At 48.0% G+C, this 22,997-nt stretch overlaps 1 protein-coding gene across 4 annotated transcripts in view; it reads right to left on the reverse strand.

Annotated features, from left to right (window-relative positions):
* Positions 1-22,997, reverse strand: part of AKAP13 (A-kinase anchoring protein 13) — a 117,186-nt gene that overhangs the window by 78,561 nt on the left and 15,628 nt on the right. The window contains exon 1 of one of the 4 annotated variants that reach the window (XM_077317445.1): positions 157-490. The exons of the other annotated variants lie outside the window; for them this stretch is intronic. Within the exon in view, the coding sequence (XP_077173560.1) occupies positions 157-237 (81 nt within the window). The 5' untranslated portion in view covers positions 238-490. Of the gene's footprint in view, positions 1-156; positions 491-22,997 lie in introns of those variants that run through there. 4 annotated transcript variants of the gene reach the window in all.

A 22,997-nucleotide genomic window follows, 5' to 3' on the forward strand; every position in this document is an offset into this window, starting at 1 on the left:
AGTCATTTGTCACCCACAATTTCATGCACATGGAAGCAAGAAGATTCATGTCTTCCCTACTGCAAGAAGCCAAATGGAAAAGTGATCAAGCACGTGCATTGTCCGGCACCTATTACGGACTTCGAAGAGCACGGAGACAACAAAACAAACCCATACCTTAAGCAACACAACGTCAACGGCCCGGTCCACCTTGGAAATGTCACACAGGCTATACCGTCGCTTGTGCCGTTCGTACATGCTGCCCGAGATATAAGCCGATGTGGAATGAAGCCAGTCATTAACGCCAGGGTCATTAACGCCAGGGTTGGTGAAGCAAGGACCAAAAAGAAAGGAGAGGTCTAGGAAGCTGTGTTCACAGCAGATCCAGCACTCTCTGAATCAGATCGCTCCAGCCAGCTCTCAACAGGAAGCAGGAAAAAAAAAATCTCACAACTGTGACTGCTTGATTTAGAAAAAAAGTCGTCTTGGAACACAGAGCTGCTTGTATGGAAGAGTTGCATGCGGCTCCCAGGATGGATACGCAGAAAGGGGAGGATTGGCAAGGCAGCGGGACATTTTTTCCACCTTAAAAAAAAAAATGGGAGGAGGGGGGGGAGCTATGCTGAATCTTTTCACTTTCTGCCACTACCCAAAAAGTTTCTCTGTCGGTTTCTTAAAGGGCAGAAGCAGCTTCACATCCAGGAAAGAAGGGGGTGTGAGATCGGGGGGGGGGGGGGAGGGGGAATGTGGAATGAACAAAAGCCAGATGTGTAAAACAGGAACTTTTATAACAACCCCCAGCTGAAGGGGGGGGGACACTAAAAAGGAAAGAAAAATGAGCGATCTAGGCTAGACTAAACGTCTTATGGGTCCAATTCCAAAGTCGTGGAACGGCAAAACTCAAAGAAACTGTTGCTTCAGGCTGAATTGAGATGGGGGAAGACGACCAAGGTTTTAAAGCATTAGATTCCTACACAAAATAAGCTACTTCTTCCTCTTCGGTGTTCTTTGCAGCCATGGCCATTTAGCATTGAATCCTGCTTGCAAGGATGTCCAAGATTCAAATGACAGCTGAAGGTTGCTTGGGGTTGGGGGACAGTTAAAACCTTCCCAGCTAAGTCACTGGGTGCTCATGGACTGCCATGGTGGGAACTGTGACTCAACTATCTGGAGAGTGACGGAGTGAAGGGACGTTTGCAAGCCTCACCCACCACCAACCTCCCACGCAGAGGGGGAGAGGGGATTGAGAAAATCCCACATGCAAGGAGAGAGGGCCTGAAGCCTCCAGGACTTTCCTACTCAGGTCACCACTGCTGCCCAATTTAGAAAGGGAAACTCTTTTAAGGCTGAGTTTCCCAACTCACAAACAGGAAGAGAGAACGGTGATTCCAAAAAAACGAAGGAAAACAAAGAGCTCGGCACAGAAAGGGAAGCGAGCCACGTTAATAAAAAAAGGAAGACATGGATTCTCCTCTGGGGCTGAACTATGCCAAAGGGGGCTTAAAAGAGCCTTTCTCCACCCCTCTCAATGGCTTATTCACATCAGCCTAGCCCAGAATACAGGTTGCCATACCGTTTCCTGTTTTCCAAACCTGAGTCTTAAAAAAGTCCCCTTTAATTTCCACCTTGCCCCTCCCAAGACCACATGGTGGAGGGAGGAACTCTTTCTGCAGTTTTTCGTTTTTAAACCTCTATGCTCAGGAGGAAAAGAAAAGGACATGTGCAGGGGAGGGAAGATGTAAATAAAAAGTAGAGACAGGGCCAATTAATGAGGCCTTGTTATTGTTCAGTTGCAGGAAAAAACACATTCTGGCGTTGTGTCTCCAGTATACAACGTTGGAAAAGCAAGTATTCAACAAGACCAGGTTAAGTTCCAGCTCCAGCTGCCACCTCTGGGTTGGGAAATCCCCGGGGAGGTTGGGGGTAGAGCCAGGAGAGGGCAAGATTTGGGGCAAGGAAGGACCTCAGGGGAGTACAATTCTATGGAGTCCACTCTCATCACAGTCATTTCCTCCAGGGGAACGAATCTCTTTAGAAGAAGAAGAAAAAGAAGAGTTGGTTCTTATATGCCGCTTTTCCCTACCTGAAGGAGGCTCAAAGTGGCTTACAGTCGCCTTCCCATTCCTCTCCCCACAACAGACACCCTGTGGGGTGGGTGAGGCTGAGAGAGCCCTGATATCACTGCTCGGTCAGAACAGTTTTATCAGTGCTGTGGCGAGCCCAAGGTCACCCGGCTGGCTGCATGTGGGGGAGTGCAGAATTGAACCCGGCATGCCAGATTAGAAGTCTGCACTCCTAACCACTACACCAAACTGGCTCTCCACAGTCCACAGATGAGCGATAACTGCAGGGTATCTCCAGGCCCCGCCTGGGGACTGGCACCTCTAGCTCTGCCTAGCCAAATCCTGCCAGATCTTGGATGGTAACCAGGGCTGGCCCTGATTAGTACTTGGATGGGCAACCTCTAAGGAAAACCTCTGAACATCTCTTGCCTTGAAAAGCCCATGAAGGGGGGCCGCCATAAGTGGGCTTCAATTTGATAGCACTTCCCACCCCAACAGGATCTTAAGGTTAAGGAGAGAAGTCATGTCTTGAACAGGAGGTTGTTCACCTCCCATGGTCGATGGTCCAGTGGGCTCCTCCCATAATTCTACAGGCAAGCTTTAAAGTAATATATAACCCACCACCTTAGTCAGCCCCAAGCTGGAAACGCCTTAAATGTAGGCATAAGATGACTCTTTTTATTTATGATTTATCGACCACTTCTGAGCCAAGTCGGCTCGTGGCGGTTTAAAACCCCAATAAAACGTAGGTAAAATTACAATTATGCATCTGAATCTATGAAGGGTCAAGGGGGTGGCAGGTTAGAGTGGAGGAGCGGTAGGGTTGTGAGTGTCCTGCATTGTGTGGGGGGTTGGACTAGATGACCCAGGAGGCCCCTTCCAACTCTATGATTCTAGGCTTTTATCTCCTGGCAGTGTGACCCATTCTGCTCCCTCCTAACTCACCAGTCCAGCACAGGTCAACAGAGCCTGCCCCCTTCACCCACCCAGATGGCCGCAGGGTAGGGGGACCTCTTGCCCTAAGTGCTCCAGGCCTCTTGGAGGTGGGAAATGGATACATAAGGGACGTCATGAACGCTAGCCAATATGCGAGCCTTTTGCAACACAGGATGGCCAACACGCAATGCAACAGGACCAGCATGATAAAGCCATAAGACCATGCAAACTCCCTGTCCCAAAGACCAGCTATAAATAATATAGAAGATGGATTATTCAGGGCTGCAGAAGGAAGAGACAGCAATGTCAAAATTGTGCACCTAGCTGGCGACACAACTTTAGAAGTCCACCCCGCAGGGATTGTGAAAGAGGTGAGAAGATAAAAGAGCTCAGAGGCATCTTACCAAGGCCAGCGAATGAGGCAGGTGCAGACATGATCTCATTAAAGTTTCCTTTAAGATAAGGAAAGGGGTTGAAAGGCAAGATGGCATCTCAGGCGGCTGAGTAATATGCAGCCGCAAGACCAGTGCTGGCACGCAGGATCGCCACTGTGCGTTTATTGGCCATTTCCCATGGCACAACTGAAATTTAACATCTGACCCACCGTCCCTCTGAAGGGGCTCAGGCAGGGGCCACATCTGATACAGTAAGCCCCGCAAAACCTAGATGCTCCAGACGTGGCCCAGTTAGCAGGGCTACAGCCGATAGTTAAACTGAGCAGACAGAATTAATTGGAACCCCGCTGATGCCCTCTCAGAGGCCTTTGCTGGAAACAAAGCAGAAGGCCTCACATTAGCCTAGATCCAGATTCAACCCGCAATTCCCATCGGTTCCCCCCCGCCCTTCCTGCTGTAAACCTCCCTGAATGTATTCCTTGGGACCTTCTAGCCCCCACGAGCAACATGAAGAGGTATCAGTAGGATGCTTGGGTCGGGGGCAAGAAAGATCCATCTGCCAGTGGAAAATTAAGTCTGGAACCTGTTGGTAGCAGCTCTTGGCTGGATAAAGACCTATAAAGACTACCGGGTTGGGGGGAAGAAAAGACAGTGGCCATCTGATGACCAACCATGCTTTACACGATAGCTCCAGTCATACGGAAGTCTGTAAGATACAGAAATATAATCGTTTGGGCATTCTATTGCAAGTCGAAGGTGGACCATGCCAAACTTGAAAAGGTGAGTAAGGTGGAAGGCAAAGGGTGCAAAGGGTCCACCAATGAATGCCAAGCTGGTTCCCCCAATCTCTCGGAAACTAAGAGCATGCAACCAGACAGTTCTCTCGCACCTTTGGGTAATTTTGTTCAGCATTTCTGGAAAAGAGCATTCCGTTCAAGTTCACAGACCAGGCTATCACCAAATTAATCTGAGGCCTTCCGCAGGAGCACTCAGCTTTCCAACCTAAGTGGGTCCTAAGGACCACCATCTCCCCATGATGTCAGAGCATCCCCATGACCAGATTTCTCAAGCAGTGGTCTCTCTCTTGACCTGACTGCCCTAGGGCTCAGACTCATGGCACTGATGTGGCGTAACTGGAAGGTTTCTATGACCACAGAGGAAAGATAACAGTAGGATCAATAGATTTCTTAGGATCAACCCTTACGTGATGTCAGGAATGACTCAGCATCCATTTCCTCCCGAGATGCATCAAGGGAGCTTCTAGTCACCTTGGTGCATGGGGACCATGCAACCAGGGAACTTTCAAACCAGGCATTTTAACAACGTCTGAGTGACTAAGCATCAGTGCTGCTTGCAACAATTATTAGGGATATTCTGCTGCTCAGATATAATCTCCGGCTGGCCACCTCCACTAGGAAGGAGAGCATGCAACCTGAGAGCTCTCTCACACTGCTTCAGAACATCTCCGCAAAACGAAAAATGAGGGGGGTGTTGTGAAAGTGGAGTCTTTGCTGAGCCCAGCTGCTGGGTCTGGCCCCACAGATTTCTCACTTTTTACTCCACACAAGCACAAAAATCTGTTGGTTCCTCTAAGGCTAGTTCTGAACCAGAAGAGAGAAGAGACAGCGAAACCACCCAGTGCAATAGAATCCAGAATGACTTGAGGCTTTGCCTTGGGCTATAAAAGATTAGTCAAAAGCCTAAGTATGGGGGGAGTCGATGACCGATACTTCACATTCCACCCTCTCCAGAGCTGTGGGCAATTCCCACCTTTAGTGTAATGACAGTGATCCTCCAACATTGCTCAATGTCACTGAATCAGAAGGCCAGGTCTGGAAGTGTTAACCAGCGTTCACCGAGATGCTTCTCCTTTCCATATGAGATCATGTCTTGCAAATGACCCAACTGGGGAAGAGGGTCCTAAAACTGCAGTGTCACCAAGTGAATTCCTGCATGCACCCACCTCGGTCTATATCCGATGCATCTCGTAAAAGGACTTCCAATTCCTCAGTACCGTCAGTGCAAAAGGCCGGGGAAACCCAGAACCCTACAAAATGCCCCATTTGCAAGTGAAGGTCTCTATCACTTGCCACTGGAAAGAACTGGGACAACTTTGAACAGCATGGCTGAACATGCCATGGGATGCAGAGGGCTGTTTCAAGCAGCATCAGACTTTTTTCACTACCTTTTCGTTTGAATTTTGTTATTTTATGTAGATAATTTATTGTCACCTGCTTTTCACTCTGGGAAGGTCACAATCAGCCTACAACTTGCTTATTTCTTATGTTTCTATGCTGCCCTCCCTTGTGGCTCAGGGTGGTTTACACACAACCTAGGGATACTGCAGCAAAATTCATAACATCAGGTAAACAATCACAACAGTGGATTCCATAACTGAAGACAACGAGTGAGCCCTGCACAGGTTGGCTAGTTTGGGGTTCTGATTGCGGGGAGGGGTTTTCTGGGGGCCCAAGCAGATGTTGTTGCATCGGTCGGCCTCAACCAAATGCCTGGCGGAAGAGCTCCCTCTTGCAGGCCCTGCGGAACTGTAGGAAGTCAGGCAGGGCCCGGATCTCTCCGTGGAGCTTGTTCCACCAGGCGGACGTCCACTTCAGTGTGTTCTAGTCATCAAGTGTGTTGGTCTAGGGCCGGGTTGCCCACCGTGATGTCCACCAAGTGCTTCTGAGCTTTTGGCTGACTATCTGAGATTTGATTGGCTCTGCAGATTTTTAAAAATGCTGCTTTGACCAACACAGCACGAAAAGGAGGAGGAGGAGGAGGAGAACAATTACCATTTTTATTATTATTGCAATTTTTAAAAAAATATCTTGCCCTTCCCTGGCTGGCTCAGGGTGGGTAACATCAAAAACATTCAATTACAATTCATTTATTTATTTCCTGGCCCCCGGAATCCAAAACAATATCTTGGCAGATCTACACAGTGTAACTGAAGTTAAGCTTAGGCGATCCACTTCTGCCAACCGCAGCAGCCATTTTGCGGCAGCCATTTTGCTGTTGCGCCCACGGTGTTGTGTCACGGTTCCAGAGGTGCCCACAGGCTCAGAAAGACTGGGGACCCCGGAATTGTTCACATAGCTACTCATGCCAAGGAAGCTCTCTGGGCGACCTTAGATCAATGGTCTAAGCCATAACCTACCTTGCATGGTTGTTTTGAGGAGAATGCCAGATGCTTTGGGTCCCCATTAGGGGGAAAGACAGGGTACAAATGAATCAAATAAATAAAGCTCCCCTCACCTCCAGTTTATCCTCCCAGATTCCACTTTGTGAGGTAGGTTAGAGCGCCAGTTTGGTGTAGTGGTTAGGAGTGCGGACTTCTAATCTGGCATGCGCTCCCCCACATGCAACCAGCTGGGTGAACTTGGGCTCGCCACGGCACTGATAAAACTGTTCTGACCGGGCAGTGATATCAGGGATCTCTCAGCCTCACCCACCTCACAGAGTGTCTGTTGTGGGGAGAGGAATGGGAAGGCGACTGTAAGCCGCTTTGAGCCTCCTTCGGGTAGGGAAAAGTGGCATATAAGAACCAACTCTTCTTCTTCTTCTTAAACCTAAGGTTGGATGGAGAATTTCTAGCCAGCTGTGGATTCAAACCTGGGTTCTCAAATCCTAGTCTGATTGTTTAACAACTATGCCACATGGGCTCTTTGTATGTATGTGGATTCAAGGAGCCACAAGGATTTTGTGATGTGTGGATTATATTAAAGCAAGCTGTCGGCAAGCGGAAAGCTGAGGAGATTTAGTTATGGCTGGAAAAGCAACAAATGTTAGACATCTTTCAAGCAAGCAAACAAGCACACACACACATAACCTACTCTTCCGGAAGGTAGGGTGTGCTTTCGTGCGGGATTCTCTACTGCTGTTGTTATCAATGCCACTTTTGGGAAAGATCCTAAAGAGAGAGCCGGGCATCTTGTGAAAACGAAAGAACACAGGATCAAACTGAGGAGAGACCATCTGGCCAGTGAATATCTGAACCACAGCTAAAGTAGGGGGAAATACATCAATCAGCTGACCTACAAACCTGCACCAAAGACAGGTGGGTCTTAGGAAGGAAGCCCAAATATTTTTAATTAAACGGAAGTACTAAATCCTTCAAAGTCTTCATATTAACATTCAACACTCTGCCACTGTATCACGTACTTGTACTTTTTAACTTATGGCTCAAAATGCTTCTATAAATTTAAATGAGTAGCCGTGTTGGTCTGAAGTAGCACAACAAAACTAGAGTCCAATGGCACCTTTAAGACCAACAAAGATTTATTCAAGGTGGGAGCGTTCGAGTGCATGCACAGAATGCATACACAGAGCTTAAAGGTCTTAAAAGTGCCATCGGACACTAGTGCTATATATTTATAGTGCTATAAATTTGAAGTAGTCCTTTCGAGTTTGCTGCTACCTCCCCAATAAAAAATTCCTTTTTATCACTGGGCAACCAAGAGACTTCATCCCAGTCTGACGAACCAACCACCAAGGAACTGTTTGGGATACTGGGGGCCTAAAAATACTTGGGAAATCTGGATAGTTGGTGTGTGTGTGTTTCCAGCAACCCATTCACAGCGCAGAGATCTCAATGTGATATCGTGGCTAGAATACAAAAGATTGGACTCTGAATGACTCATGTTCAAATTCCCATCCTGACATGAAACTTATGGGCCACTAACACTCTCTCAGCATAACCTACCTCACATGTTGTGATGACATGGGGGAAGAGGAGGGTGATGTACATTGCCTTGAACTCTCCGGAGAAAGGGTAGGGGGAAATACTGAGTATTCATGGGATAATGCCTCATGCTTTCCACCTCAGATGAGCTTTCTAGGCCCACAGAAGAATTTGCTGAACACCAAGAAGTTCTTCATTTGCTGCCTCAAGCCATAACCAGGGACATCCTTCCACAGGCACAAGGAGAAAGCCAGCCTTTTGCACAGATTGTGCTTTCCTTGCTTTTAAGACCATCTGCTTCTGTTTCTCCAAGGCCCTGGCCGATTATGGTAACCAACAGCAGTTCCTTCCACTCCTCATTCTGGGATTTGGCTGGCCTCAGATTTTATGCTGTAAACAGCTGCGGTAAGAACTAGGCACTCGCTGGGAAAGAGACGGTTGCATTCTTCCCTTGCATTCGGATGAAATCTCCCCTCCAGTCGCCCACCGCTTGCCGTTCTCAAATTTCAGACACAATCCAGACTCTTTACAGTTGCACACGGAGGAAAGAGAAGCGAGGACGTTAACATGTGCGTGCTCAAAAAGCGAGGGCGAGGGGCTGTCGTGTTTGGCATGCAGGTATTTATATTTCACTTAACTCGGTACAGATCGCTGCCTTGAACAGGCACAAAGCCGCACAACAAGCAAACAGATGGGCGGCAGCAAGGCCAAAACCCTCAGCTGGGGCATGCTGGCATAGCATGAATCGGCAGCTAGTATGCCACATGGGGGGAGAGAACCCACTAAAATAAGTTCTCAGTGGAAGAGTTGGCTTTTATACCCCGCTTTTCACTACCCAAAGGGGTCTCAAATCGCCTTCCCTTCCTTTCCCCACAACAGACACCCTGTGAGGTAGGTGAGGTCGAGAGAGAACAGCTCTAACAGGACTGTGATTAGGCCAAGATCACCCCAGCTGGTTGCATATCGAGGAGTGGGAAATCAAACCAGCTCTCTAGATCAGTGGTCCCCAACCTGCGGGCCGCGGCCCGGTGCCGGGCCGCAAAGGCCATGACACCGGGCCGCGGCTCCCTCTCCCCGCCCCGCCCCCGCAGTAAAAAACTTCCCAGGCCGCAAGCTTGCGGCCCGGGAAGCTTCTTACTGCGGGAGGCGGGGAGAGGGAATCAGGGCCGTGCCGCGCCTGTGCGGGCCACGCCCGCTCGGCCCGATCCGCGGGCGCGGCCCATGGGCGCGGCCCGATCCGCGGGCGTGGCCCGCACGGGCGCGGTCCGCGGGGGCGCGGCCCGATGCCCTGCCGGTCCCCAGCCTCGGAAAGGTTGGGGACCACTGCTCTAGATTATATCCCACCACTCTTAACCATGACACCAAGCTGTAACCAAAGCAAACAACCCAAAACAACAACAAAAAGGGGTACATGCTCTGTCTCCCTGCATGATTTCTCACTCTGGCTTTGCCACTCTTGAGTTCCCATATGTGTATTTCTGCTGCACTCATGCATAAGACATGATCCAAACTCTGAATGACCCCCCTTCAGATGAAGCTGCCTGTTGCAACTCTTCATGAGTCACTCCCATTTACCCATCTCTTTCTAGCCTAGAGAAACACCCAGATCAGTGACTCATGCAGAAACACAATAACAGAAATAAACCTTTTCAGAAGGAAGGGGGAAGTGCACATCAGCAAAGTGCTCCTGAGGACAGCCTGGGAGCTCCAAACAGGCTGGAAACGGCTAGTTGAAAGTGGACTCCAGGCCTCATTTATCACAGCGCCTCCCAGTTTGCTACAGGACCCAATTTCTATAGCAGAGGTCTCAACCCATGAGGCAGGGCCCTCAAGTGGGTCATAAGATCCTAAAACAAAACCCTTTTTTGTGCAGATTTCTGGGACAATCAGCTGCCAGCCGACGTGCACAGGCAGCACAGATGCTATCCCTCCTGCCTGTGTCTACAAGAGTAGGAATATGGCCAGGCAGGTCACTCATGGATGGAGAAGACGCTTCCCTGGTCTGCTCCTCATTACCGTATGCCTCCTTGAAACTGGCTGGTGTTTCCTGTGGCCGCCTCTTCCAACCTGCCTCTTTGGGTCCATGCCTCAGCACCAGGAGGAGATGCCACTGCTTCTGACACATGAGCTTAAACCGCCATAGGCCCCATTGCCCAGCGGATTCTGGGTCTTCAAAGGCTGGAAACCACAGCTCCCTTATGTGACTGACCCCTGGCCACCCATGGCACAGTAAGGATTGAGACATGGGTCCCCCAGGTCCCAGGACAACACTGTAACCCCTACACACTGGCACCAGGTTGGCTTTAAGACCAGCAAAGTTTTATTCAAGGTATATGCTTCCATGCACACTTTCTATGTTATTTAAGTCATTTTTCTTCCAGCATTGACAAGATGATTAAAACTGTTTTTAGCCCATCTGGATTGTTTCTGTATACTATGTTTGGCTTAATTATTGTCTTCGTGTCCCATCTTGGGAACTTGTGGTAGAGAGGTGGTGCGGAAATCTCTTGAATGAACACTTTATTTGGTTGCTTCATCTATGCCATGCCTTTCCCCACAACAGAGATCCAAAACAGCTCACGTCATTCTGCTCTCCTCTGTCTTATCCTTACAACACCCCTGTGAGGTAGACTGTGCTAAGTGTGTGGGACTAGCCCAAGATCCATGGCAGAGCCGGGATTCGAATACAGACTCTCCCCCTGAATTCAAATAAAATAGACACGTGCCTTTGGGAAACCCAGGTCTAAAAAGAACAAAGTTCATAAGTAGGACCCAAAACAGAGAGAGAAGAAAAACTGCAGCTTGGGCCTTCTGGCCGCCGTTAGAGAGACAGCTCTAATCCACGTTATTAAAAACATCTGGAAATCCCACAGAACACTGTACTTTTCAGAGGTCTCTCCCCCCCCCAAAGTTAACCTGTCATTTCATGTCTAATGCTGCAGTTTAAAAGAGGGCAAAAGACCCCCTTTTTCCAGCTGAAATTGTGCAGAAGGTGGCCCTCCACACTCTTCTATTTGCTGACCTTTCTGTGGATGAGGAAATGATGGTCACACCAAAAAAAAAAGATTGTAAAAATATATATGACAGAGAACCTCTTTGATATCTGTTCCACATTACGCTTGCCCTGTTGTTATGAAACCCTGAAGGATGATGCAATCTGCAGAAATACGGCTGCAAATTAATACTCTGTGCTGGGCTGCTCTTGAGAGGAACGGACAAAATTAAAGGAAGAAAAAGGCGGGGGAGCGGGGAAATTCTTATCCAGCATTAGTGCGAAAATCTTCAGCATGTTCACAATTACTTCGCACATCACATATCCCCATTATGGTCATCGGGCAGAAGGGCCGGGGACAGGGATGTGGTGGCTTTGGGGGTGGACGCCTGATGACATCACTTCCACGGAAAACCCAGTGGTGATGATGGTAGCTCTAGGAGTGACTGGAAACTCTGTGGTAAAACCATAGCCTTCCTGGAGATTCCTAGAGTTCCACTGAAAATGTGTTTCCTCTACAGTCATACAGGAAGGCCACAAATATTGATTCTGCTGAGAAGCCAGCTGTCATCTGTGGTAGTCACTGCTCCCTCTGTGGACCAAGGAGAGCGGCCATCCCTTGTTTGCTCCAAGGTATTCTCCTGTCTTGCATGATGGTCAGTGGTTTGTTGGATTGGGAGATCCAGCTTTGGATCCCTACTCCACCACGAAAGCTAACTAGATGAACTTTGGAGGGGTCGTGGGTCAGTGACAGAACATCTGTTTTGCACGCAGAAGGTTCCAGGTCCCCTCCTTAGCATCCATCATAAACGGAATACTTAAGGATCTACAAAACTGTTTTCAGTGAGAGAGTACAGACCTTTGGAAGCTAATGGTCTACTCAGTGTAAGACCACCTCTCTCAGCAGAGCCTGCCTCACAGGGATGTTGTTGGAAAGGTAAAATAGAGGATGTTGTAAGCTGCCTTAGGGTCCCCAGTGGGGAGAAAAAGAGGATTATGTGAATTCATTAGAAATAAAGCATTAAAGTATGAACAGTAAAGGCAGGAAATGCCAGGCAGTTGTTTAGGGGACCCCAATCTGCCAGCATCTTTCTTAGCAACAGGAGGGTTTTTTGGCCAGCAAGATTTCTGATATTCAAAACTACTTCCAGCAGCAGCTGATGCCACAGCACAGGGATCTTCTGCACAGGCCAGAAATGTCGAAGGATCAGGCATAGCCTCACTCCTTGACACGCTGCAGCGTACTCCACGAGAACCTTTTTCTTCCAACTGAAGGGGCCCACAGCCTCTTACAAATCTGGGAAACCAGGTTTGTTTTTAACTTTAAACCGTCCCCTCAGCTACAAGGTGTTCTTAAGGTAGCTAGTGCAAAGGCATCAGGTTTGTTGCCCAGAGGTAAGTTTTGCAGCTTCTGAAGCCCACAGACATCTTTGTCGGTAATTTGTTTAATTGAGGCTATCCCCACCGAACATGCATAAGGGAGACTTTAAACTACCTCTGCATCCAAAATGCATTTGCTTCCAGCACCGAAGTGATTTTTGTTTGAAAAAGACATAAGCCATGTTAATGCAGGCCCTTATCTGGAACTAAACTAAAGTCCACTGAAAGGGATTAAGTGCCCAAAAAGAGCTCGCCTGATCAAGGGGCTGGAAGATATTTTGGTTTCTTCAGGCAGAAGTTTGGTACAGGGAAGGAGATACAACTTCCATTAAAAAAGGATATTTTTAATTGTGGAGGAGCTTGGAAGGAGAATAGCTGCTTGTGTGTGAAATAGAAAGGCAAGTGCCTGTGAAATTTTGAGTAAAAACAAAGATCACCCAAGCTGGTTTATGAGAAATCTGTATTTAGAGAAATCTGCTTTGAGAAATACTTTCCCAGCAGATACGCCGAAACAATAACACACCAATTCCATGAAAATGGTAGTAATGGCTCATATTTTAGGGCAGCAATGCCCTCAGCCTTGAGGTAGACTTGTAACCAAGCTGGTACCTGGGTTTTGACCACTGCGTGACACAGAGTGTTCGACTGGATGGGCCACACGTCTGATTCAACATGGATTCTCTTATGTCTGGCCAGTGCTGCTCTGTATGCCTGGTGCTTATGTTCGTATTATGTCTGGAGCAGTGTTCATCTGTATTCCTGGTGCTTGGGGGTAACATGGGAGAGCTCCTAGAGTTCTGGTCCTGCTAATGGACCTTCTGATGGCACCGGGGTTTGGGCCACCGTGTGATACAGAGCGTTGGACTAGATGGGCCACTGGCCTGATCCAACATGGCTTCTCATGTTCTCCATAAATGTGTCCAATCCACCAAGCCAAAATGGGTTGTGCCACTATCCTACCTAGTTATGTCTTTGTCCTGCCTCTCTTCCCAAACCAGAAAAGCCTTCCCCTAGCTAAAACATTCAACAAAGCAGGTGCCACCCCTGAGAAGGCCCGGGAGCCCTCTGCAGAATTTCATATCTGAAGTACAGCTTCGATCAAAAATGACAAAGGTGTTTATTCTGGAAACCTGGCTGTTAAGTTGTTTAAGGCTCTGAAAATCAAATGGAACTACCTGGAGACTTAATACAAAGATACAGAAAATTTTCCTTAGAGAGTGAAACGCTGCATTGCTTTGTCAAGACTGCAGCAAGAAAGGCTGAGGGTAATCTGCAAAAGTAGATTCCAGTGAAATCAATGATTTGCAGATTTAACAAGGATCACAGGAGATTATTCTGCAAATCCTTCTGGTTTAGGGATACTTAATTAATCCACTTGGCAACTCCCTCCTGACGTATACCACTGCAGCAACCCTATTATTCCATATTACTCTGTTGTTACTGAAATCAGCGAAAAAAATTGCAAAGTTCTGCTTAAAAACATTAACAAATCCCATATGCAGACAGTATTCCTTGATTTTGTAAGCGGATCAAGTTTTGTTAAAGAAACTTATTTAAGGCAGATGCTCAAGGGGGAAGGGGGTAATTCCGGCACAACATCTGAGCACAGAAAGAAACTTGTCCCTTAATTTTCTAGCCAAAGAAGAGCACTTTTAAAAATGAAGATGTAGTAAAAAAAAAATTACCTAGCCTTTCCCAGGATTACCCAGGAAAACTGGAAAAGGTTTTCAGCTTCTAATAGTGACAACAGGGTGCCAGCCTCCAGGTCAGCTGCAGTATTAGGGTCAGAAAACTGTTTGGAATTAAATGTTCTGCCAAATTGTTTTGATAGGATATTAAGGCTGCATGTTGAATTAACGGGATGTAACATCAATTTTTGGCTGCTGCCCTACACGAAACAGGAGACCCGCTCTTGCAAGCCCAAGAGTGTATCTATGGCTTTTTGCAGGACCTGCATCTGCTTGGATGAACGTATACCCCACACCATCAAAGTTGCTATATGAGGACTTTATAACACCTAGGGGTGACGAACTTGTAAAAAAACACACCAATTGGAAAAGAAAAATCGGTGGCAGTCATTGACTGTCAGCAATTTGTGCATCGTGTAAGATTATTGGCATTAAATTTTGGGCACAATGGCCCCTTCCAAAGAATACCTCCTTCAGGCGCTCAGTTTAAAGGTGAGACATAAGCCGTTGTGAGCCAGGAGCCATTGTGAGCTCATGTCCTGATTGGTTAGATTGAGTCACAGAATCATAGAGTTGGAAGGGGCCATACAGGCCGAGTCCAACCCTCTGCTCAACACAGGATCAGCCCAAAGCATCCTAAAGCAAAGACAGAGTCAAGACAGAGTGGAGCTCCCCTATGTTGCAGAAGCCCAAGAGTGCAAGGCCAAATACAGAAAGAGAACAAGAAGGAAGAAGTGACTAAGCACCCCCCAGCGCTGGTGGCACCTGCCTTGATTCATCACTGTGCCCCTGCCAGATGCTCATCTCTAAGAACAGCACCCTGGGTGCAGAAAGGCAAAGGAGCCTCCGGTGGGGCAGAGGCCGGATCGTGCCCAAAACAAGGAGATTACGTATGTACTGAGGAAATGTCTCCTCAGACATGATGAAGCGGCTCACAAGTCAAAACAACAAGACAAGACAATAAAAACAAGCCAGGGCAACAAAAAACATGAAACAAACATAGTGGACAATTATGTTGCCACAAAAAAGGGGAGGAGCAGACCATAAAACGGTGCTACTTGGTTGAGGCCAACTGACTCGACAGCAACTGCTGGCCCCAGAACACCCTCCCCCCCCAAAAAAAATATGCCCACCAAGCACACCATGGGGCAAATTTGCACTGACTAATCTGTGGGGTTGCAGTCAAGATGTCAACAGTTAAGTTATTAGTTATTAATGATGTTATTGCTGTTACCACTGTTTATTATTAATTGATGCAGTTATTGAACCATAAGGTATGTATCTTATGACTGTTACGTTCTCTGTAAACAGCCCTGAGCCGCAAGGGGAGGGTGGCATGTAATATGAATAAATAAATAAAATAATTAAATCAAACCCTGGGTGAATAAAAATCCATGCATTCATTCGATTTTTATGCCACCCCTCATTTGACATCTCAGGGCGGAGTACATAGAAGACAGAGCGTGAAAAATATACTGAACACTAATAAAATTTGTAAACAATTATAAACAACTGAAAGAGGATATAACTGATAGAATAAATGTTACATTGGGTGGCTAAAGAAAATTAAGGTGCCGCAAATGGGAGGGCATTCCAAATATTAACGGTAACGGTATCCCCTGTGCAAGCACCGAGTCATGTCTGACCCTTGGGGTGACGCCCTCCAGCGTTTTCATGGCCGACTCAATATGGGGTGGTTTGCCAGCGCCTTCCCCAGTCATTACAGCTTTACCCCCCAGCAAGCTGGGTACTCATTTTACCGACCTCAGAAGGATGGAAGGCTGAGTCAACCTTGAGCCGGCTGCCGGGATTGAACTCCCAGCCTCATGGGCAGACAGCTTCAGACAGCATTTCTGCTGCCTTACCACCCTGCGCCACAAGAGGCTCTTATATTCCAAATATTAGGTGCTACCTAATATTATTAGGTGGCACCTAATATTTCAATATTATTAGGTGGCAATCTACCTTGCCTCTGGAGGCAGGAGAACAAGCAGAGATTGCATGAAGAGGAGCTTGACTGTGGCTGCAGCTATTACAGTCCTTCGTCTCCATCTTCCTCATAACATCAATGTGAACTTCAGAGTTTCCATTGCTACAAGAAAACAACACTGACAACAATTGACCTTAACAAATGTAGAGTCCCGTGACACCTTTAAGACCAGCCAAGTTTTATTCAAGGCATGAGCTTCCATGTGCACGCATGCTTCCTCAGAGACAACGTCCGCAAATTTAGAATCCAGTAGCACCTTCAATACCAACTGGAGGAAAACTGATTCAGTTGAAACTGGATCCTGTGGACTGCCAAAGAGACAAATAAGAGATAGCATTTGCTATCAGGGGCTCATGGGAATTGTAGTCCATGGACATCTGGAGGACCACAGGTTGACTACCCCTGCTCTAGATAAAACTGAGCCTGAATTCTCCCAAGAAGCTAAAGCTATTTTATCTGAGTCACACAATGACAAGACAAGCGTCCCTGGAAAAGACAATAAGGCAAGGAAATGAGGATGATCCAACATGAGATGGGTTGTCTCCATCACAGAAGCCACAACCTTCAGCTTGCAGGATCTGAGCACGGCTGTCAATGGCAGGATATTCTGGAGGTCCTGAATTCACAGGGTCGCTGTAAGTCGGAAGTGACTTTGCAGCAAATAACACACAGGTCTTGGCAAAGGGGGGAGCCAGGCCTAGAGGATAAGGTATCAGCAGCTGTCTTGACATTTCTGAATATGCTACGGTTGCAGTGGGGCCAGTGCTGGCAAAAGCCCTGCTGCCATGCTTACTTGTGAAGGTGCTGGCACACTGCAGACAAGAGGAGAGGGGAGAGAAGAAGAGGCCAGGGCCAGACACCCTGGGACCAAGCCAAGCCCGAACAGCACTGCCAGCGCCTCAGACGGCTGACAGCTCAGGTGGTGACAGTGGGCCGAAGCACATCCGCCCCCCTCCCCCGTGCTGCCAGTCGCCAGGGTCGTGAGTGGCTGGCACCTCTGAGCTTCACCCAGAAGCCGTTTATGCTAGTAGCACAGGGGCCCTGCGGTGCTGTCCGGTTAGGGGGCTTCACGCTGTGATTGTTAGGGGGACTCCGTATTTCTGTGGCTGGTGGACTGCAAGAATGAAAAGAAGTCACCCATTGCTTCCAAAGTCCCAGCTCTCCCTGGGCAGGGTGTCACAAAGTCCTCATTAAAAACCCCATTAGAAGGACATACTGGTGCAATATATTTTTAAAAAATACACAGCGAACAGGTGAAATAACACAAGCCCCGCACCCAAGATTAATATCCACTATCGGGGAGGAGAGGGGGCTTAGCTGGCAACGCCCAGGTGCTAACACCAGCCCTGGGTGGGTGGGGCGTGATTGATCCCCCCCCCCAAATGGCCAAGGTTGGGAAGGGGAGGGGGCTCGGGTGGCCATATACAAAGCTGTACTTCCCAACCACATTCTGCACGGTTGTACTTCCCAACCATATTTGCCCCTTCTGGGTTTCACGGAAACCTGGTTGAGAAAACATGCTCTAGTCGCCACCCCAGAGGTGGCCAAACTGTGGCTCTCCAGATGTCCATGACCTGCAGCATGTGCTGGCAGGGGCTCATGGGAATTGCAGTCCACGGACATCTGGAGAGCCACAGTTTGGCCACCCCTGCACGACACTAATTTAGCTCTCAACTAAATGGAGACTTCAGCTCCATCGGACAGCCATTGTCCAATACACAGAGTTGTCGTTTTAATGTTCATTTTTCCATGCATTGATGAGGTTAAGGACTGAGAACTGCAAAACCTGAGATACCCCAGAGAAAAGCCAGGGATTTCATTGGGAACTGTGCTAGTCATTTTGGAATGCCTGGCTGGAGCATGCATGCATGCATGCATTCATTCATTCATTCACAGGGCACCGGGCTATGCAGTTTCATGCAGGAGACAAAATGAGGTGGGGAAATAGTCACCAAAGGGGGTAGATTCTGTGTTTCCATCAGAAATTTCCCAAGCTGGGAAAATAGAGAAAGGTCACCCAAGTGCATATAATCCATTGCTCTCTCAATGTCCCCATCCCAAAGAGGATGCTTGTGGGTGTGAGAAAGGCTAAGCGATGACTGAATTATTCAAGGGACTGTAAAGTCATCCCTTCCTGGAATATATGGATTTTCTGCACGAAGCAAAAGAGGGACAGCAGCAAGAAGAATGGCCTTTCTTCTCTTACAATGAGTTTCTGCTTCAGTGCCTTGAGAATGGCGGGTGGGGGCAACATACATGCTGCAAGCCAGATATGTTCCACTGAGATCGCCAGCATGCCCCCAGAGCCAGCAGGGTGCAGAGATCAGAGTGGTTAACTAGGATCTAGGAGACTCAGGTTTGAATCCCTACTCTGTCGTGAAAGCTCACGGGATAGCCTGAGGGGCCAGTAAGATGCTGACCTTTTCCGCACCAGCAATTTGCCCCGACTCACCACTCGTTCGGTGGCAGGACAGCGCAAATTCCCAGTTCTGCATGACGTCAGTGCCAGCCTGATGACAGCCCAGATCTGACCCAACTCAGGCTCTCATTTGCCCTGCAGCAGGATATATCTGCATTCCCTTTTTTGCCCCATGTTGCACCAGAGCTGTCCAGAAGGAAACAGCTGTACCGTCCTGGCCCTGCTCCTCCTCACCCTCGCCTGGGTACGGAGTCAAGGGACAAAAAATTCCCCTGGTGGCTCACCCGGGGCATTTATGGTTTAAGAACATGGTATTGTGTTGGTAGGCAATACATAGAATCATAGAATCATAGAGTTGGAAGGGGCCATACAGGCCATCTAGTCCAACCCCCTGCTCAACGCAGGATTAGCCCTAAGCATCCTAAAGCATCCAAGAAAAGTGTGTATCCAACCTTTGCTTGAAGACTTCCAGTGAGGGGGCGCTCACCACCTCCTTAGGCAGCCTATTCCACTGCTGAACTACTCTGACTATGAAAAACTTTTTCCTGATATCTAGCCTATATCGTTGTACTTGAAGTTTAAACCCATTACTGTGTGTCCTCTCCTCTGCAGCCAGCAGAAACAGCATCCTGCCCTCCTCCAAGTGACAACCTTTCAAATACTTAAAGAGGGCTATCATGTCCCCTCTCAACCTCCTTTTCTCCAGGCTGAACATTCCCAAGTCCCTCAACCTATCTTCATAGGGCTTGGTCCCTTGGCCCCAGATCATCTTCGTCGCTCTCCTCTGTACCCTTTCAATTTTATCTACGTCCTTCTTGAAGTGAGGCCTCCAGAACTGCACACAGTACTCCAGGTGTGGTCTGACCAGTGCCGTATACAATGGGACTATGACATCTTGTGATTTTGATGTGATGCCTCTGTTGATACAGCCCAAAATGGCATTTGCCTTTTTTACCGCTGCATCACACTGCCTGCTCATGTTTAGTTTACAATCCACAAGTACCCCAAGGTCTCGTTCACACACAGTGCTACCTAGAAGCGTATCCCCCATCCAGTAGGCATGCTTTTCATTTTTCTGACCCAGATGCAGAACTTTACACTTATCTTTATTAAATTGCATCTTGTTCTCATTTGCCCATTTTTCCATTGTGTTCAGATCTCGTTGAACTCTGTCTCTATCTTCCGGAGTATTTGCCAGTCCTCCCAATTTGGTGTCATCTGCAAACTTGATGAGTAGTCCCTCCACCCCCTCATCTAGATCATTAATAAATATGTTAAAAAGTAGCGGGCCGAGCACCGAACCCTGAGGTACCCCGCTACTCACCTCTCTCCAGTCTGATGAAACACCATTGACAACAACTCTTTGAGTGCGGTTCTCTAACCAATTCCCTATCCACCTAACGATCTGAAAATCCAGATTGCAGTCCTTCAACTTATCCATCAGAACATCATGGGGAACCTTGTCAAAAGCTTTACTAAAATCCAAGTAAATGACATCAACCGAATTTCCCCGATCCAGCAAACCTGTTACTTGGTCAAAAAAGGAAACTAGGTTGGTCTGGCAGGACCTGTTGGAGACAAATCCATGCTGACTTCCTTGGATCACCAAATTGTCCTCCAGATGTTTGCAGATCGCTCCCTTTAATATCTGCTCCATTATCTTCCCCAGAACAGAGGTCAGACTCACTGGTCTGTAGTTTCCCGGGTCATCCTTCCTCCCTTTTTTGAAGATCGGAATAACGTTTGCTCTTTTCCAGTCCTCCGGGACATCTCCAGTCCTTAAAGAGGTTCCGAAGATGATGGACAAGGGTTGTGCAAGTTCTCTGGAAAGTTCTTTGAGTACTCTCGGGTGCATTTCATCTGGACCAGGGGATTTGAACTCATCCAATACCACATACTTAACAACTAAAAGGGTCACCAATACCATGCAGCACAGCAAAATCTTGCAGCCCTGGCTGCCATGTGGAACCAACAATCTGGGGCAGATGAGGCACAATGGCCAAATGCTCCCCCATGTAACCTGCCCCGACTCAAACAAGAGGAGGCAGCCCAGTGCGGTCACTCTCAGCCTAACCTGCTTTGTGGGGCGTCTGCTGTGGAAACAAATGGAGGAGCGAACGTCTTCTAGGCCTCTTCTGGTCCAAAAAGTGAGATGTGCATGTACTGCCATGTGCGGCCCCCTTCTGCGGATATCTAATTCCACAGTTTGGGGCCACATAGAAAGAAGGCAGAAACTTCTGCAAACTTGGGGGATCTCTCAAGTTTGCAGAAAAATCTGAAATCCTCAGAAAATTACATTGGGGTGTCTGATGAATAATAACTACTTTTTATATGTCAGTTGTTATGCACCAGGTAGGCAAGGACATGGAGAAGTAACTCAGGAGCAAGAGTGACTAAAAACTTTTTCTCCCCTGCTATGAAGCAGAAGATAACGGAAGAGGACAAGGGAAATGATGGAACACACCAGTACTCGAAACATGGTGTCCAAAAGTTCACAGCACCCGTCAGCTTTGTTTCGGACTAATATTAGAAATGAGGTTCTGATAAGAACTGGAACAAACCAGCCAACAAACCACACAGCTAATTCACCACGAGCAAAGCTGGCAAAAGCATCTGTGATCGAAACCAACCAAGAAAAGCCTAAACTTGCGGAGTGAAACCAAAGAAGGACGGAGAGACGCTAAAGAACATCCTTCCAGGTCAGCAGTTGTCACTAGACAAGCTCTCTGTCTCAATCTATGCGAGCAACTTTTAAAACCCTTTACTCACTGAGTATTGGGTCCGACAGACAACCAACAGCAGCATAATGTAATTTTTAAAAATGGAAGCATATGAAAGATTGACATTCACAGAACAAAGGTGTAGAATGATTCCTCCAGGGATAATTCCTGTGGAATGCAGTTGCCAACCCTGACTTGAGAGATTCCTGGAGATCTGGGGCCAGTGCCTATGGAGGGCAGAGATGGGAATCAGGGACGTAATGCTATGAAGTTCACCGAGGGATCTGACCTTTGTGGTCTGGAGATCACTTATAATTTTGGCAGAACTCCAGGCTCCAGCTGGAGGTTGGCAGGCCCTCATATGCATTTTCTACAACTCAGAATGTCCTGAAGGGCCCCAGTTAGAAAACACAACCGAACAATTTATGACTCCTAGCCTGGGGCAAAACTAGGTAGCATGTATGGGTAGCTAATCTTGGGCCCTCCAGATGTCTATGCACTATGATTCCCAAGTTGGCAGGGGCTCATGGGAATTGTAGTCCATGGACATCTGGAAAGCCACAATTTGGACATCCCCGCAGGTAGCATCCAAGTGGCAGCTACACAGGAAATGGTCCCCTGTTAAAGTGACTTAAAAATGCCACAAGAGCCCTATCACAACCAAACCCACCCCTCCCCCCAATCCTCCAGCATTTGGGGCGGGGGGGGAGTCAAGAGAGCTGCAGCTGCTGCATTGCAGACCAAGTCAGGATCGGGCCCTTGTTGAAACCGCTTTGAAATGGCCGTGGCATGCCTGCAACGGCCACAAGGACACCCCCGTGCAGGTCTATTCAGAAATGCTTCCTCTGAGGAAGATGTTCTCAGGATGGAACAACTCAGCATCCGCATGAGGCAGCGGGTGTGGCTGTGGGAGTTTTCACCTTGTTGGGATTGTTTAGACCAGGGATAGTCAAACTGCGGCCCTCCAGATGCCCATGGACTACAATTCCCATGAGCCCCTGCCAGCGAATGCTGGCAGGGGCTCATGGGAATTGTAGTCCATGGACATCTGGAGGGCCGCAGTTTGACTCCCCCTGGTTTAGACCCTTCAGTACCTTGGACGGCCTGTGCTGCCTCTGCCTCTTAGGGAAACTTCAATAGGAGGTCATTTATGGGGTTTCTTTACCCGCTTGGGGTCAATTATACAGCCGAGTGCGTAGGAGGGTTTCTTAAAAAGCTTCAGTACATTTTAAGTGGCTGGAATACACGGCCGTTTCTATATTTTGTTTCCATCAAACTTAGCAACAGGAAACCGCGGTCATCCCTCCTGCGGCAAACTTTCTGTTCGCTTTGGCACTCCTAAATCCCATGCCAGGATAGTCAGATTAGAAAGGAGTGCAGGGGGGGGGGGAAGGAAGAGAAAATAATTGGCACCCGCTCGCTTCCCCCAGCAGAGAAAGCAGGAGAAGAGCAATCTTGCAGTTCATTCTGCAAGCGCAGCATTTCCCCTTCTTTTCCAAGGCGAACTTGAACAAATACAATTCAGCCCCGGCTTCCTATCAGGCTGCCTGAAAGACAAAATTAAACGTGGGGCGTGTTCCGCAGGAGTTCTCCCACTGACGGCCTTTATAGGTGTGGCAAACACCCAAGGATTAGTCACAGGTGTTACCCGTAATCACAAGGAGGGAGCACTTCGACAGGCTCAGTGTCCCAATAAAGAAGAGATCATGAATATTGGCCAGAAGGTAGGTTAGTAAACAATCCTCAGGGTTAGC

The sequence above is a fragment of the Paroedura picta genome, chromosome 18 (genome assembly GCF_049243985.1).
Source record: "Paroedura picta isolate Pp20150507F chromosome 18, Ppicta_v3.0, whole genome shotgun sequence".
Lineage (NCBI taxonomy): Eukaryota > Metazoa > Chordata > Lepidosauria > Squamata > Gekkonidae > Paroedura > Paroedura picta.